This window comes from Stenella coeruleoalba (genome assembly GCF_951394435.1).
Source record: "Stenella coeruleoalba genome assembly, chromosome: 18".
NCBI classification, from domain to species: Eukaryota; Metazoa; Chordata; class Mammalia; order Artiodactyla; family Delphinidae; genus Stenella; species Stenella coeruleoalba.
In genome coordinates, this window is record NC_137164.1 from 8803298 (window position 1) to 8818797 (window position 15500).

The 15500-nt window shown below is 32.7% G+C and overlaps 1 protein-coding gene across 9 annotated transcripts in view; it reads right to left on the reverse strand.

Annotated features, from left to right (window-relative positions):
* The window catches only part of LOC307176457 (NEDD4-binding protein 2-like 2), a 63173-nt gene that overhangs the window by 36746 nt on the left and 10927 nt on the right, over positions 1 to 15500 (reverse strand). For 4 of the 9 annotated variants that reach the window (XM_079902574.1, XM_079902575.1, XM_079902578.1 and 1 more), the window contains exons 4-7: positions 13527 to 13615; positions 13065 to 13141; positions 10287 to 10430; positions 7761 to 7862 (exon numbers count right to left, since the gene is read on the reverse strand). In XM_079902574.1, coding sequence (XP_079758700.1) covers positions 7761 to 7862; positions 10287 to 10430; positions 13065 to 13141; positions 13527 to 13615 — 412 coding nt within the window. Of the gene's footprint in view, positions 1 to 941; positions 1055 to 7223; positions 8640 to 10286; positions 10431 to 13064; positions 13142 to 13526; positions 13616 to 15500 lie in introns of those variants that run through there. The other 5 variants (XM_079902579.1, XM_079902581.1, XR_013824766.1 and 2 more) reach the window with 5 other exon arrangements.

Here is a 15500-nt window from a genome sequence, read left to right on the forward strand (position 1 = left end):
TTGCCACTTTATAACATGACTGCCTTTCCTCCAGTTTCCAATAACATGCTCATTTCCATCTGAGACCTTACCAGAAGCACCCTTTTCATATTTCTACCAAACTCTGTTCATGATCATATAGGTCTATCTCTAAAGTGACAGAAGCCTTATTGACCGCCCCAGAACGCTCACCAGAATCACCTTTAACGTCCATATTTCTACCTACAATCGCTGAAGGCAACCTTGGCTTTTTTCTAACATGAAGCTCAAATCTCTTCCAGCCTCTACCATACCCAGTTCTAAAGCCACTTTTTCATTTTTAGGTATTTGTTAGAGTAGCATCCCACTTCCCAGTACCAAAATCTGTGTTTGCCAAAGCTACAAAGTATCACATTCTGGGTGGCTTAAACAACAGAAATTAACTTTCTCACAATTCTGGAGGTTAGAAGTCCAAGATCAAGATGTCAGCAGGGTAGGTTTCTTCAAAAGCCTCTCTCTCTGGCTTGTAGATGGCTGTCTTCATCCAGTGTTGTCACAAGGTCTTCCCTTTTTGTGTGTGTCCTAATCACCTCTTCTTGTAAGGACACCATCATATTGGGTTAGGGTTCAATCACATGACCTCATTTTACCTTAATTACCTCTTTAAAGGTCCTATATCCTAACAATAGTCACATCATAAATACTGGGGGTTAGGATTTCAACACATGAAATTTTGAGGGAACACAATTCAGCCCAGAATAAGCTGAGACTACCCATATTCACTGTTGTATGAATACTGAATACTGCTTTTTCATTGTGCTGATGACCATACAATGGTAACAACCTCTGACACATGGTGCTTAAAAATGAAGGGAGGGGAAATAATCATACACTCATACAAATTAATAAAGAAAAAGTACATGAGAGCATATAATATATATTTTGGACCTCACCAAGCCTGCTATGTCCAAAAATTTGGGTTTCCTTGAAGAGCTCAAATCTGAAGGATGAGTATGGAAGGGGTGTGTGCACACAGAACTTTCCAGGAAGAAGGAACAAACAGCACATTCAAGGAACTGAGAGGTGGCCAGTAAGGCTGGAAAACAGAAAGTAGGAAGAGTAACAAAACATGAGGTTGGATAGGAAAGCAGGGGCCACATCAACCACATTATGGTTTTTGGTCTTTATTCTAACAGCAATGGGAAGCACCTGAAAGGTTTTATGCATGATCATATTTTCCTTTTACAAAGATCACTTTGGAAAGGAGGGGGCACTGAGGGTTTCTAATTTGCTGGTAATGTTCTACTTCTTGAGCAGGATTCTGGTTACATGGATATGTTCACTTCATGAATATTTGTTGAGCTATATACACTTATAATTTAAGCACTCTTTAATATGTACATTATACTTCAGTCTTGTTAGATTGTGGAGAAAAAGGGCTAGAACAGAGCAAGTACTGATGTGGGGACCCCAGTCTCAGGAAGAGATGATAATTCAAACTAGAAAGATGGCAGTCAAAAATGGAGAGATTCAAGAGGTAATTAAGTGGCAAAATTCAAAGACCCCAGTTGATGGACAATATGAAGGGGGAAAGGAGGGATCAAAGAAGACTCTCAAGTATCTGGTGTGCAAAAATAGATAGATGGTAGATCCATTTGCTATGCAAAAAAAATCCTGGAGTTCCATAGACAAGTGAGAAGATCACAGGTTCAACTTTTCAGGCTTAAAAGTAGAAAAGTCAGGTAGGCAGTTAAGTATATAGGCTGGAGAGCAGAGGACAGGTTTAAGAAGAAAACACATTTGGGGAGTAATACTATTAATAGAAGCAATGGGTATAAAATCATTCAGTCCATATTTTTTAGCTCCTACAGTATTACAGGCACTGCTTTAGGTTCTGTGGATAGAGCTAAGAACAAAATAAACAAGTTCTCATGGAACTTATATTCTACTTCAAAAGACTCCCAACAAATCAGTATTAAAAAAGATAACTTCAACTACTAATAGCTACTATGATGAAAACAAAACAGGACAATGTAACAGAGTGACAGGGGTGGGGTTGCTTTATTTTAGATTGGAATAGTCAGGGAAGGTTCTCTATGGAGGTGACATGTGAGGTGAAACCTGAATGTTGAGAACTATGCTAGGCATAGGAAGAACAGAAAAAATACAGAGCAAAAAAAACAGCTAGCACTTAAAGCAAGAATAAGCTTAGCATATCTGAAGAACAGACAAAAAGACCAGTATAGATGAAATGTAGTAAATGAAGAGGAGAGGGGTACATGACAGGGTCAGGGAAGAAGCCAAGGGCCAGATCATGTATAGTTTAATTAAGCAGGGAGGGATGTAATTTTTTTTTAAATAAATTTATTTATTTTTTGGCTGCGTTGGGTCTTTGTTGCTGTGCGCGGGCTTTCTCTAGTTGTGGCGAGCGGGGTCTGCTCTTAGTTGCAGTGCATGGGCTTCTCATTGCAGTGGCTTCTCTTGTTGCAGAGCATGGGCTCTAGGCGCACGGGCTTCAGTAGTTGTGGCACGTAGGCTCAGCAGTTGTGGCTCGCGGGCTCTAAAGCGCAGGCTCAGTAGTTGTGGCGCACGGGCTTAGCTGCTCCGCAGCATGTGGGATCTTCCCGGACCAGGGCTCGAACCCGTGACTCCTGCATTGGCAGGCGGATTCTTAACCACTGCACCACCAGGGAAGTCCCTGGGAGGGATTTAATTTATGGTAAAAAAAATTTTTTTTAATTATAGTTTTCTCTAGTTATTCTGTGGATAAAATTATAGGGTGGCAAAGATAAAAGTGGGGAGACTACTAAGTCCAAGTGAGAAATGATGAAATCTCATGGGGAAAGTTAAGAGTAAGAATAGAAGTGTTAAAGCAAAAAATAAGAAAATAAGCTCTAAATGACTCTAAGAGAAATAGAAAATCAAAAGTCTCAAGGTTGCTCTACTTACCTGTATTCTAGTATTTAATTTTTTGATCATAAACAACAATTCTAAGGACTACTAGTGAGGTTCAAAAACCTCAAACAAGTCTCTGATGGTGTTAGCTACAACAAGTTAAATGGATAAGCCTTCCTCTCTGCCTGGACACTCTCTCTCCTAGCAAGTATCAAACACAACTAATTCACACTCTATATTTCCATGTTTCCTAAATTACAAACTGCCCTATAAAGTTGCTCTATTTAGATGAATGGGTCCTTAATTTCAAGAGGTTGTTGACTATTCTCAGGAGAAGACTAGGACTAATATTCAACAAATATTTATGGACTCATTAAAGGACAAAGCTCCAAACACAAGACAAGGAAGACCATGCTTTCATGGCCCTTAAGGGTACAAGATAATCTTTCTTAATGTAATACCTGGGCTCTACTAGTCTTTACACAGCAAAGGGAAGATGGGGAGGGAGAAATATCACTTTTGAGACCACTAGTCTTCTAGCTTTAACAATTTCTTTCCTATCATTCCCCAGAATTAAAAAAAAATTTTTTTCTCACTACTTTTAAATTAATTCAAAATGTCTAGCCCAGGCCTCCTAACACATTTCCTGTAAATACTTCAATTTACTTATATTCAAAATGAAATATTTAACCACATCTTTGCCAGTGTTACATCATACACTATTCCAATAATCTCAATCCCATGACGTACTGCTTTCCAGTTTTGTGAACCAAAATCTATCTTAATCTACTTATGAAATCAATGTTATTTCTTCCCCATTCTAACAAAAATTCCACCTCTAATTTCACATTTAGAAACAATAATGAAAAAAGCCACAAACTAGGAATTTTAATTTCTCAAGGAATTAAGAAAAACCAAACAAGATCCAGCCCTTCTATTTTTTAAGTTAACTAAAACAAAATAAGGCAAATAGTCAACAGTAAGAATTCTTCATTCTGTACTTAAATGTTTTCCTTGCAGAATCGAATTAATTCAATATTTTATTTATACAGCAAACTTAAGTAACTGGCTCCTTTACTGTTCTTTAATTTTAGAAAATTAATTTAAACAACATAAAAGAGAAAGGATGCTAAGTATTACAAAAGGAAAAAATCCTTAATTCTTCAGAAAATCAGAAAACTGATGTAATTTCCATAACAGCTACTGCTAGCACACTTAAGTAATAAGTGGACATTAAAAGAAAAATACACTAAGACCACTTACAAATAGTGTTGATCTGTTTAGGAAATACTGCCTCAAAATTAATCATCAAAACAAACAGCTTATATAATTTAACTATCCATTCACTGAATACTACACATTTCAAGTGCTAATTAAAATCAGGAGATATTAAAAGGTAAACATTAAAGCACAACAGCATATGTAAAACTTCAATTGAAAAGATGTTGCTGAAATATGATTATCAATTATCAATGTATATTTTATAGAAAACGTTTATACAGTAAATGACATCCTAGCTTTCAATCTTGACTTCAATTAAACATTCTAAATAAATAGCCACTTACAGATTTCTTCACTCAGCTTCACTAGTAAGTCAACATACCTCTAACCCTATAAATTCAAAGGTACCATAAAGATGCACTCAACTCTCCACTGGAATTTCTTTCCTACCTTGAAAAAAAAACCACCCTAAATTAATAATAACTTAACCAAAGATAAAATGTGGTTTAAAAGATAAAATGGGATATGGTGAGGAATATGTCTGAACTATATTTGAATCCCAGTTAACACTGCTCCCTAGAGATATTATGTTCATAGGATAAATTGCTTAAACTGTGTTAGTTTTTGTTTCCTCTTTATAAAAAAGTTGAGACTGTACAGTCGTTACAAAAAAATTAGAAACTGTAATAAATCACATTTAGAATAGGGCCTGGCATTGACAGGCATTAACTAAATGGCAGCTACTTAAGTAAGTATTATTAAATTAAGGCTTGTTGCTGTTAAATTCCTATTCCTCATTGTAGCAGCACTGGAGAAATGAAGAATCACTTGTAAAAGCTGAACTCAAATTAGCCATCAGCTTTCCTTCAAAAGCATTCAGTTCTTTAAGAATGGCAGATTAGAGAATCATGACATAACAGTGGATTCCGTAACAGTGAATTTCCAACTACTATTTATCAACTAGTCTATCAGCATGAGGCTTGAGTATTGTAAAAGAATTTTTCCTCAAATACATACATCCAAGTACTACGCCATGTTTATGGGATTCCTAACCAATGAGTAACACTGATAGACTAAAAATCTATATAAATCTTTCCAAGTATTTTCATATCAAAATTCTACCTATACCACAGAGTCAGGAAACTGCAAAGCTGTGACCTATAAGTTTAACATGATTAAATAAGGTTCATAAGGAAACATGAGTTCAGTGGAACACAGGAGGGAAATAAGTTATCACCATTTTTGACAGTAACTTACCATCCCATCATCTTCATTAAAAATGTTACGAAGTTAACATGAGGATAGCTGAACAGAAAATGCACATAAGAAAAAGAAAACATGTACAGGAAAAGACTGATAGAAACAAGAAAGCAACATGATTTCTAATACTATTAAGAAAGAATAAAAAAGAAAGAAGAATAAAAGAAGAGAAAGAACCCACAAACTTCCCCCAAATCAAATTTTCTTTCATTTTGATATACGAAAAAAACTGAAGAGTCCAGAATTACAACTGAAGAGACACTAACAAAGCTGTGCGATTATTGTAATTACTAGTTGTAGGGTACAACTTTAATTTTACATGTCCTATCTGAGAATACAGTTGAAACTGCAAAAAAAAAAAAAAAAAAAATCCAAATAAAGTGTATTTTAATGGACTGTACTGAACTTGAACACAATTTTAACTATGAATGAACAGATTATTCTTACTTTTTTCCCCTTAGTTACCAATAAAGTTGAGAGGCAAAAAGCGCAATAGGTCATCTCAAAATCTCTCAATCTTCCCATTAATTTACAAACAGTTCAATTTAAAAAACAATATGGGAATATTAACAACTAGACAACACTCCCCGATGACGTCTTCAGTCATTCACCTGCTTGTTAATGTGACTTTGTCTAGTTCTAAGATTAGGGGTCACAGTATGGCTTAACAAAATTTGTTAGGAGGAAAGGAAAGAAAAAGATTATTTCTAATTTAAATGACTAAAATAAACTTCTATTAAAGATACCAAAAAGTCAAAACTCTCCAAACACAGTCCTAGCTTCAAAAATAACTATTTACTCTTGAGGCTCTCTTTTCAGAGTTTTTTTTGCTACTCTTTCCCCTTGTTCCTGTGCATAATTTGACAGCAACAATGTATTAAGAATTTCCATAGGAGATACATTCAAAATTGAGTTTACAAACATGTATATTCTATGACAAAAATTATGCCATTCAGTGCAGTCTACATAAAGATATTGAATGTAAAGTATAACCATTCTATTACAAGTTTTCTGATTTTAGCTGCAAAAATCGTAATTATAAACTTTTCAAGGTTTGCTCTGAAATTTACAAACCATGAAAAATTGAATATTTTTTAGACTTGAGACCTTGGCAATTTGAATCAACTGAATTATTTAAATGCTGCTTAGCAAAGTAAAAAAAAAAGGAATAAAAAAGACACACAAGACAGTCACCAAATTACTCCTCTTTCAGAATCTATTTCAATGAACTTAATACTACTTCCTGCAATCCTAAGGATATTTTAAGGAGAAAATCTGGCATACATACAGGGAAACCAATTGTTTTAATAATACCTTAATTCAAAAACTAAAATAAAAATTGGTATGCCAATCTTATTTAAATTGTAAAGAAAGACAACCATCACCAAAGAATATACCCATTAATCCCTCTCCTTTCACAAAAATTACAGCAAACAATTGTAATGAGAAAAAATTATTTATAAATTGTAATCTACAAAATTTAACTCTATAAACAGCTAACTGGATCTGCTGTTCTGCTGCCACCAAATGTTTATTCTGAATGCTCATTGTAACAAAACTAAGTAATACTTTGTTATGATTCCAGACTAAGCGGCATTACTCTATTTATATGGGTTGCAGACAAACACACACAAAAACACTCCAGCCCTAATAACTGAATTCTCAGTTATTGCATTCATGTTACGATACTATGTAAAACTTCAATAAAGGCTAGTAAACCTATCTGGTCAAGGTACTGGGTTGGCCAAAAAGTTCGTTCAGGTTTTTCTGTAAGCTATCCCAGAAAAACCTGAACGAACTTTTTGGCCAACCCAATACTAACATAATACATGAACAAATGCATTTCTTCAGAGAACACCACCAATTTTCTTTATAAATACTTAGAAAACCAGGCTCAGAAAACCAGACATTTCTACAATAACAAAAACTCAATTATGGTCAAAATAAATATTTTATATCCTTTGAAATCATGAACTCTTTCAAAATTTACCAATATATAAAACTGGAAAATTTCATAACCTATATTAATTAGGCAAGAGATAAGCAAACTTCAAATAGTTAAATCCACCCTATCATACCACCAACAAAATACAACCCAATCTTTTGTAAACAATTTTACTTTAAAACGGACATTAAAATATTAAAAAGCTAACATTTTTTTTCAGAAAGGTGAATACTGAAAGATTATCAATGTAAAAAGCAGTATCAAAAGTTCAACTTAATTACCACACAAATATTTTTATTAGCAGTATTATGACATATAGAAAACTATAAATTTACTTATCAAAAAGAAGTGATTTTTCACTTCTCCTATGAAAAAACAAGGCTATGAAAAAACAAGTTATGAAAGCCTATGAAAAAACAAGTTAATCTTTCTGAACCAAACTAGAAGCTATCAATATATTCTGTTTAACTAAAATGTTCACCTTAGTTGAATATGATGAGTAATGCCCATTTTATTCTTTGTGATGGAGACCAACTCAGAATGGCAGGTAGCAGCTGGGGGAACTATTCCATTAAGAATATACCTAAATTTAAAAAAAGAATATATCTGAATAGAAGAAAAAATTTTGATGAAAAATCCTGACTTGGTAAATTTCATATTTTTTCAGATTTTTAACATCAAGCAATGACTTATAATAGTGATTCTGGTATCTTTTATTGCATATTCATTCCTCTATTCTGTTATTGTTCAAAAAATACAATAAAATTAGCCACAATACTTGGGGGAACTTTTAATTTATTTTGTCTTAAAAAAAACATTAGGGACTTCCCTGGTGATCCACTGGTTAAGACTCCATGCTTCCAAGGCAGGGGGCACGGGTTCAATCCCTGATCAGGGAACTGAGATCCCACATGCCACACAGTGCGGCAAAAAAAGAAAAAAAAAAAGTCTTCCAGAATGTTAATTTCCCTGCCTCAATAAACATTTATAATTTTTAAAAATAATCAGCAATGATTAACAATCTCTGCATGATTATTTACTATTCAGAAGTACTAGGGGATAAGTTGAATCTGTAATAAAATCTGGAAATTTATTTTAGACTTACTATCATGAACATGTTTCCTCATAATCTGTATCTTCCGAAGGCAATTCTCTACATCCTTGAAATAAACTGGCTACTGTTCAAATACTACAGATTTACAGTACTATTATTTCTGAGTAAAGTTTTATAAGGACAAAGGGAAAGGGACACACAGTATATACCTACCTGTCACAAAATTAAATCCTTTACTATTTCAAAATGTCAATTTACATAATAAAATGCTGGGAAAAGCAAGCCCAAATACTAAGAAGTACTACTCTGAAACAAAAAAATATATGAAAATAGTGAATAATGGAAATGTGTGTATGTATTGATATAAATAAATATATATACATTGACACACAAACATGAGTTAGCATATTCCTACTACATCATATTTAGTTAGGATGAACAAATATATACAAACATACATATGTGTTACACAAAATAAAGCATGGTAATACCCATTTAAATGTAAACAGCACTGTTAGTACAAATAAATAGAAATCATATTCTTATCTCACTAAAGGTAATGCAATAAAGACCTTGCTGTGTACTAATATTTAGCTTTGAGTCTTACAACTTAATATCACTTAATAATTTAATATTAGTTAAAAAGTAATATAAAGATGTGAGAGAACATTTACAGCTGAAAAAACACCAAAGGTTTTAAAACAACATTGGAAGAAAGATTATGGGATTCACCACTTTGCTCTACACCTGTAACTAACACATCATTGTTAATCAACTATACTCTGACATAAAATAAAAATTAAAGAAAAAAAAAGAAAGATTATGGGATTAGGAATGGGCTGGTTTAGGAGAAAGAAAACTTAAAGGACAAACTATTATCATGTAAAACATAAAAATTTTTAAAAGTAGTTGTAATTAGCTCCATTTTTTCCTAAAAATGGATAAATCAAAGCAAAGTTAGGATGAACTGCAAGATCTCTGAAATGAATCCCATCTCAATTTAAAAATTTTAAGTGATAGAACACAATCCAACAAAAACTATCCAGTGAGATACACAGTTGTCTCTACAGAAAAACTAAAACCTGGAGAAGTAAAATATCCTATGGGACACATCTTCCTACAACTAATGCTAAGGAACTGTCTAGAATATTTTTTATATTAGAATTACACTGTGTTAATTTAAATAGAGAAAAGTGATATACTATCAAAACAGCCTGAAGAGCTTTTGCAAACTATATAGTGATTGCCCTGTTTATGCATTCCAGAATCAGGGGTTTGGGGAGATAGGAGATGGCTTAAGAAGAAGGGTGATGAAAACGTATATTACGGAGAAAACACCCCAGGTGACTGATACACTTACTGTGTGGTATTTGATAGAGAATTTTGTTTTAAAGAAGGGATATGCTAGTTATAGCTTAGAAATACTTTTTCACACAGATGAATTTGCAGAAACATAATTTTACCTGTATAATGAATAGAGGAATCAACTAAGGTGCCTATAACTAGTATTTCTTATATATTTAAGATAGTCAAGGAAAAATACTAAAGTTTTATGAAAAGTTGAATTTCGGTATGAACTATAAAACTGTCTGACATTATCTACAAAAGATAAAATTAGTTTAAAATTCAATTATAGAAAAACATTTTGGTTCCTACCCACTCTACTCAGGTATCTTCATAATAAACAAAGGTATTACAACAAAAGATTATAAAAACATTTAAAATACAATTTTATATAATTTTTATTTACACTTTAGAATTTAAACAACTTGCTGGGAACATCTTTTGTGAGGCAAAGTAGTCTTTTTTTAAATTTGAAACTACTTAAACTTCAAGACAGGCTCTCTAATTTTTTTTTCAAGGGCACGCAACAAATGCGTTAGCTGAAAATAACCAACTTAATGATTATTTGTAACACAGACTTCATTATGTGAGCCTAGAGAGCCTCCCCACCTCTGTCTCCCCTGTGAAGGAGGTCTTTGTGTGCTTTTGTGTGGCGGTTCCACTGAATTCATTACAATAGAGATGGACATTTGATATTCATAACGATCCAACATCTGAGCAATCTTCTTTCGAGAAACACCATGTTTATTCCTCCTACCAAAAAAGAAAAGGATTTTAATTCTTTTTTCTTTTAGAATGTACAGGCTTAGAGATTAAACTGTTTTAGAGTAATAGATTACAGATTTCAAATTACATTTTGCAAATAAATACCAGAAGATACACCTCACATTAAAAAAAAAAGGCTCTCTCAGGTTTAAACAATATCTTAAAAAAGCTTAAAGATACCATAAATCACAGCAAAATGTTAACTAATTACACCTTCTTCACACAGAACTAACTACTGATTCACAGAACCACTGAGTTAATCTTCCCGTCTTTTTAAACAAGAGTAAAAAATTATGAGATACTGTTTTGAAAATTATAGAAGAATTGAGTGGGCTTCCAGGACTGACAAAAATAAATATAAAATATATATCACTTTTAAAAGTTATTTTAGCACACTTGCGTTATTAAAAAAAAATTATTATTGATACCAAACTATATTATTACAGATACAATTTGTACATATCTCACAAACGTAATGTTGAGTGAAAGAAACTAGATATAATGAATATATACTGTAATTCTATTTATATAAAGTTTGAGAAAAAATTAAACCATGATGCTAAAGCAAAGGATATTTTAAAAAAAAAAAAGCTTTAAGGAAAAGCAAGTAAGTAATTACCAGGGAATTACGAAATTGTTACTGGGAAAAGGAACTCATAAAACTTCTAAAGTGGGTAATGCTCTCATGACACGGGTAATGGTTAAATGAATATCTGTTTTATAAGAAATTTGTTAAGCTACATATTTATATTTTATGTACTTTTCTGTGAGTTTAATTATGATAACAAAAAGTGGTTTAAAAATTATTCTTGACCCTCAAAGAAATTTTTACAATGTATTCTATACTTGTAGTTTTCCGTAACTTGACTTGGACATGGCAAAACACACAGAACATATTTTATATTTAATGTTATAGTTCTAGATTTACTAAAACTAACTCATTTTTCCAGAAAAAAGACATAAAAGAAATGTTTAGATTTCAAAACTACTGATGTTTAGGTTAAAGATGAGAAGAGAAAGCAAAAGAGAGAAAAAATAGAAGATTGAAAAATAAAAAAGAGAGAGAAAAAGAGAGATCTGAGGTCAAGGTTGAAATTGGCCAAGCTATAGAAACCCACAAGAAGTCAAAATTGATGATTCAACCAATTCTTTACCAAAAAAATCTGTCAAACTATACTAGATATCAGTTAAACTTACTTTATTTTGTAAAGTTAATTTATATTAAGAATTGTAATACATTTCAACAGTCTCAAATGTAAATAAAGCCTAACTGTATAACAATTTCAATAATCCATTTATTCAGCATAACCCAAATATCTTTAGTTTTTAAACTCTCTTCTACCTGAGGTGCAATATACACAGAGGCAGGCAAACAATACCAGATATTAATAATATTTATCAGTTTAACTCTTCATAAATTTGATTTGGCATGCAAGTCAGAAAGGGAAAGAAAGGTAACCAAAGGAATAAAAATTCAAAGGTACAAAAGGAATGAAAGGCAAGGGGGAAGAATTAAATTAGTTGAACACCATACACAGAATAACAGTTTTAAGCTAGAAGAGGGCAAACTGAGGTGGGAAGAAAAAATGGTTTTACAAAGAGAGGTGATGGTCATACAACTCTGTGAATACACTGAAAACCACTGAATTGTACACTTTTAATGGGTAAATTGTAAGGTATGTGAACTACATCTTAAAGTTGTTTCCAAAAGGGGGTTGTGTCCGAGTGAAAATGAAGAAAGAAAAACGAGTCATAGTCAGGAAAACTAGGGGAAAGGGATGAAGGTAAAGACAAATGGAAGAGCAGGGTTGAATGTAATACAAGTCCACCATCTCTCACCACAAATCCTGAAATCTAAAATGCTCTGAAAATTCAGTTTTCTGTTGACTCATGTAGCAGCAAAGTCTAACCACACCTGTACTCATTTGGCAGCATGATCTACTCAGAATTAACATTAAACAATGTAGAATCTTTCCTTTCTACTTAGACTGACCATTCGTGATCTGCTGCAGAAATATTAAGATGTCTGATTATATACCATACTGCCCCAAACTCTGCTAGGAGTGTTACAATTAGGTATATGCACTATATACTTCCTTTCTAAAATTAAAAAAAAAAAAAAAAATCTGAATTCCAAAACACATTGATTCCCAGAATCTTGGGTATGGGATAATGGATCAGTAGCAGTAAAGATGGGAAAAGGGGAGAGATAAAAGCACCAGGTGAAAGGGTGATGGGATCTAAAATGGGAAGGAGATGAAGTTGGAAAGGCAATGCAGAGAAGTGGCCTAGCTAAAAAGCAGAGGGAAAAGTCCTAACTTTTCTCTCAGTTTTCCGGATCTCCATTAGCATTCAACAAATTGGGAAACAATGCAGAAATTCACGTAAGAAAAATAACAAACACACTTAACAAGAAATATTTAATGAAATTTAACAGTGCAAAGATCCTCAAACACCTTGCATTTAAGTCAATGTTCCTCTTAACAGAAAGTGAGTAGTAGTAGTCCCTATTCACAGGTACCAAAGATATAACAAGCAAAAGCTAGTAAAGAAATTGACCATGTAAAGGAGAAAAAAAAAGAAAAAAAAGATAAGGGATTACAAATTTTTTGAGTGCCTTACTTTTCTAATTCTTCAGGATCAAATTTCCACCAAGTTTCAGGTTCATGAAACTCTACTCTGTATCCTTTTCCTATGGCCTACACAAAAGAAAAGAAGAAAACAAAAACCCAGGGAATACGTCTTAAAGTAAAAAGATGGCAGACAGATATAAATTTCACTTAGACAATACTTCTAAATTTGCTCAACCAAGAAAAGTTTTACTTTTAAAATAATACAGTTTATAAATATTTTAAGACCACTTAATGGACAAATTCCAATTACTATCCTCAAGTCCAGGCAAAACTAACAAGATAAACATATTGCTTAATAAGCACCATTCCCAATTTTTAAAAAAACTAAGCAAATGAACACACCTCTTCAGAGAACAAGGACAACTGTTTTAGTAATAAAGATCAATGTAACCAAAATTTCAGAATATGAAAAAATTGATAATATAAAAACTCTCTCATATCTCATATTTACCATTTCCACATATGGTTTCATTTCCCAAGCTTGTGTATTAGTGTTGTCTATTATAACTGGAGATCTCCCCTGATTGATAGCTTGTTTTGCTGAAATAAAAAATAAATTTAAAAAACAAAAGCAAAAAACAGAACTATTAGATAAAAATACACAAAATAAAATTTAAACATTAAGCTATTTCCTACATCCCTGTACTTAAAACCAAAACCATGTAATCTTTTGAGTTAGAGCCATGAAAATAAAAGCACTCTGCTATATTAAATGGAATTAAGAGACATAAACACATGCAATGTATATTCTCCAGACCAGATGCTGGTTTTGACAAATTAGCTGTAAAGGACATTTCAGGGTAAATATTTTGTTGAACTTAACAGCTAATAAAGACTTCAGTCTAGAGCTTTCATTTACAGAAAATGTAGGAACAAGTTACATTTGAATATGGTCTGAGTATGAAAAGAGGAAAACATTTATTGACATGGGAAGATGGAGACTGTTAAAAGAAAATGGCAATTTATAAGATAACATGTAAGTCTGATCTTATTTTGGTCAAAATATAAAGATGTGGGAAGAGTTACTAAGACACCAAAAGTTGTCTTCTGTAGGTGTTGGGAATATATGCATTTTATGCTTATCTTTATTTTCCAATGTTCTATAATTACAAATAATGCTTTTGAAGTAAGACAGACTTAAGTTTAAAAAAAAAAAAAGTGCTATGGATTTGTCATTACTTATATACCAAGTACCTAAATACCACAGTTCAACTGACTGGATATTTCTTAGGACTATGATTCTGAAATTAGGAGTTGAGCTACAATGGAACTGTTCCAAACCATATCTCCCTCTCCCTATGCCATCTCTTCCCACATAAGGTGAGAATTAGTGCCACAGTGAGCCACTCATAATGACAGGAATGTGTGTACCTCTTAAGTGTAAACAGGCAAGATAATTAAGAACCCACTATAAAATTTAAAAGGCTGAGGCAAAATGCAATGATATGTAAGTTTTGCTGGGATTTAGAATTCAAACCACTAAAGTTCTACACAATGAAAACACTTACATAGATGTCGAAGGGCAGACAAAATTCTAAACGTTAGTTAAGAAGTAATGACTATGGTGGAATATCTATTTCGGAGATGTCTCTAAATACTACATTTAGAATTTAAGTCATAAATAGGATACCAAGATGCTATCAACTCCCACTGCTCCATCCCCAAACAATGATCAAAACTTTCATTTTTAAAAAAAGTATTAATTTTCCTAATCTCTGACAGGCTTACACCTCCAAGGAGTTATGTTCTACAAGAGGAGCTTATCTACAAGAGGAGCTTATTCACCAAATAAATCTCTGATTTGCAGGAATGGGGAGATTATTCTCTTTCCATGAATAATCAACACCCAATACCACATTCCAGTGCACTCCAGGAGAATAGAGCGCCTAAGTAAACAATGTTTGACTACTCAAATAAAGAGAGTCATTTTCTTAAACAAATTAAACACCATACTCTAAGAAAGAAAAAAATGACACCTTGGAGATATTTTTAACTTATAAGCAGTTAAAGATCAATTTAGATCCTTCTAATAAACATGAGGCAGATACATATTCCCTGAATAATGCCTGGCACTTAAAAGTATTCAATAAATATTTGTAGAAAAGAGAAATTTTGCCCTAAATTAAATGTAATGCTCATAATTTTCAAAATGTCTAATGACTGCTAGTTATTATTGCTTTGAAAAAGGTTAAAAATTACCTTGAAAAAGCCCCTATTTATTATACTAATAAAACCAGTAGTTTATCTACACACCAATATGTTCAGCAAGTAGAATTCACATGGCACAAACATTTTAATGAAATATTCTAAACTAGTATTGCAAAAAGAAAAAAATGTTTCACAGAAACAAACTTCCCAGTTCACCAAAGGTATACTGGCTCATTCCACTTAATCACCTACTTCTACTCCCCTTAACTCTGGGCCA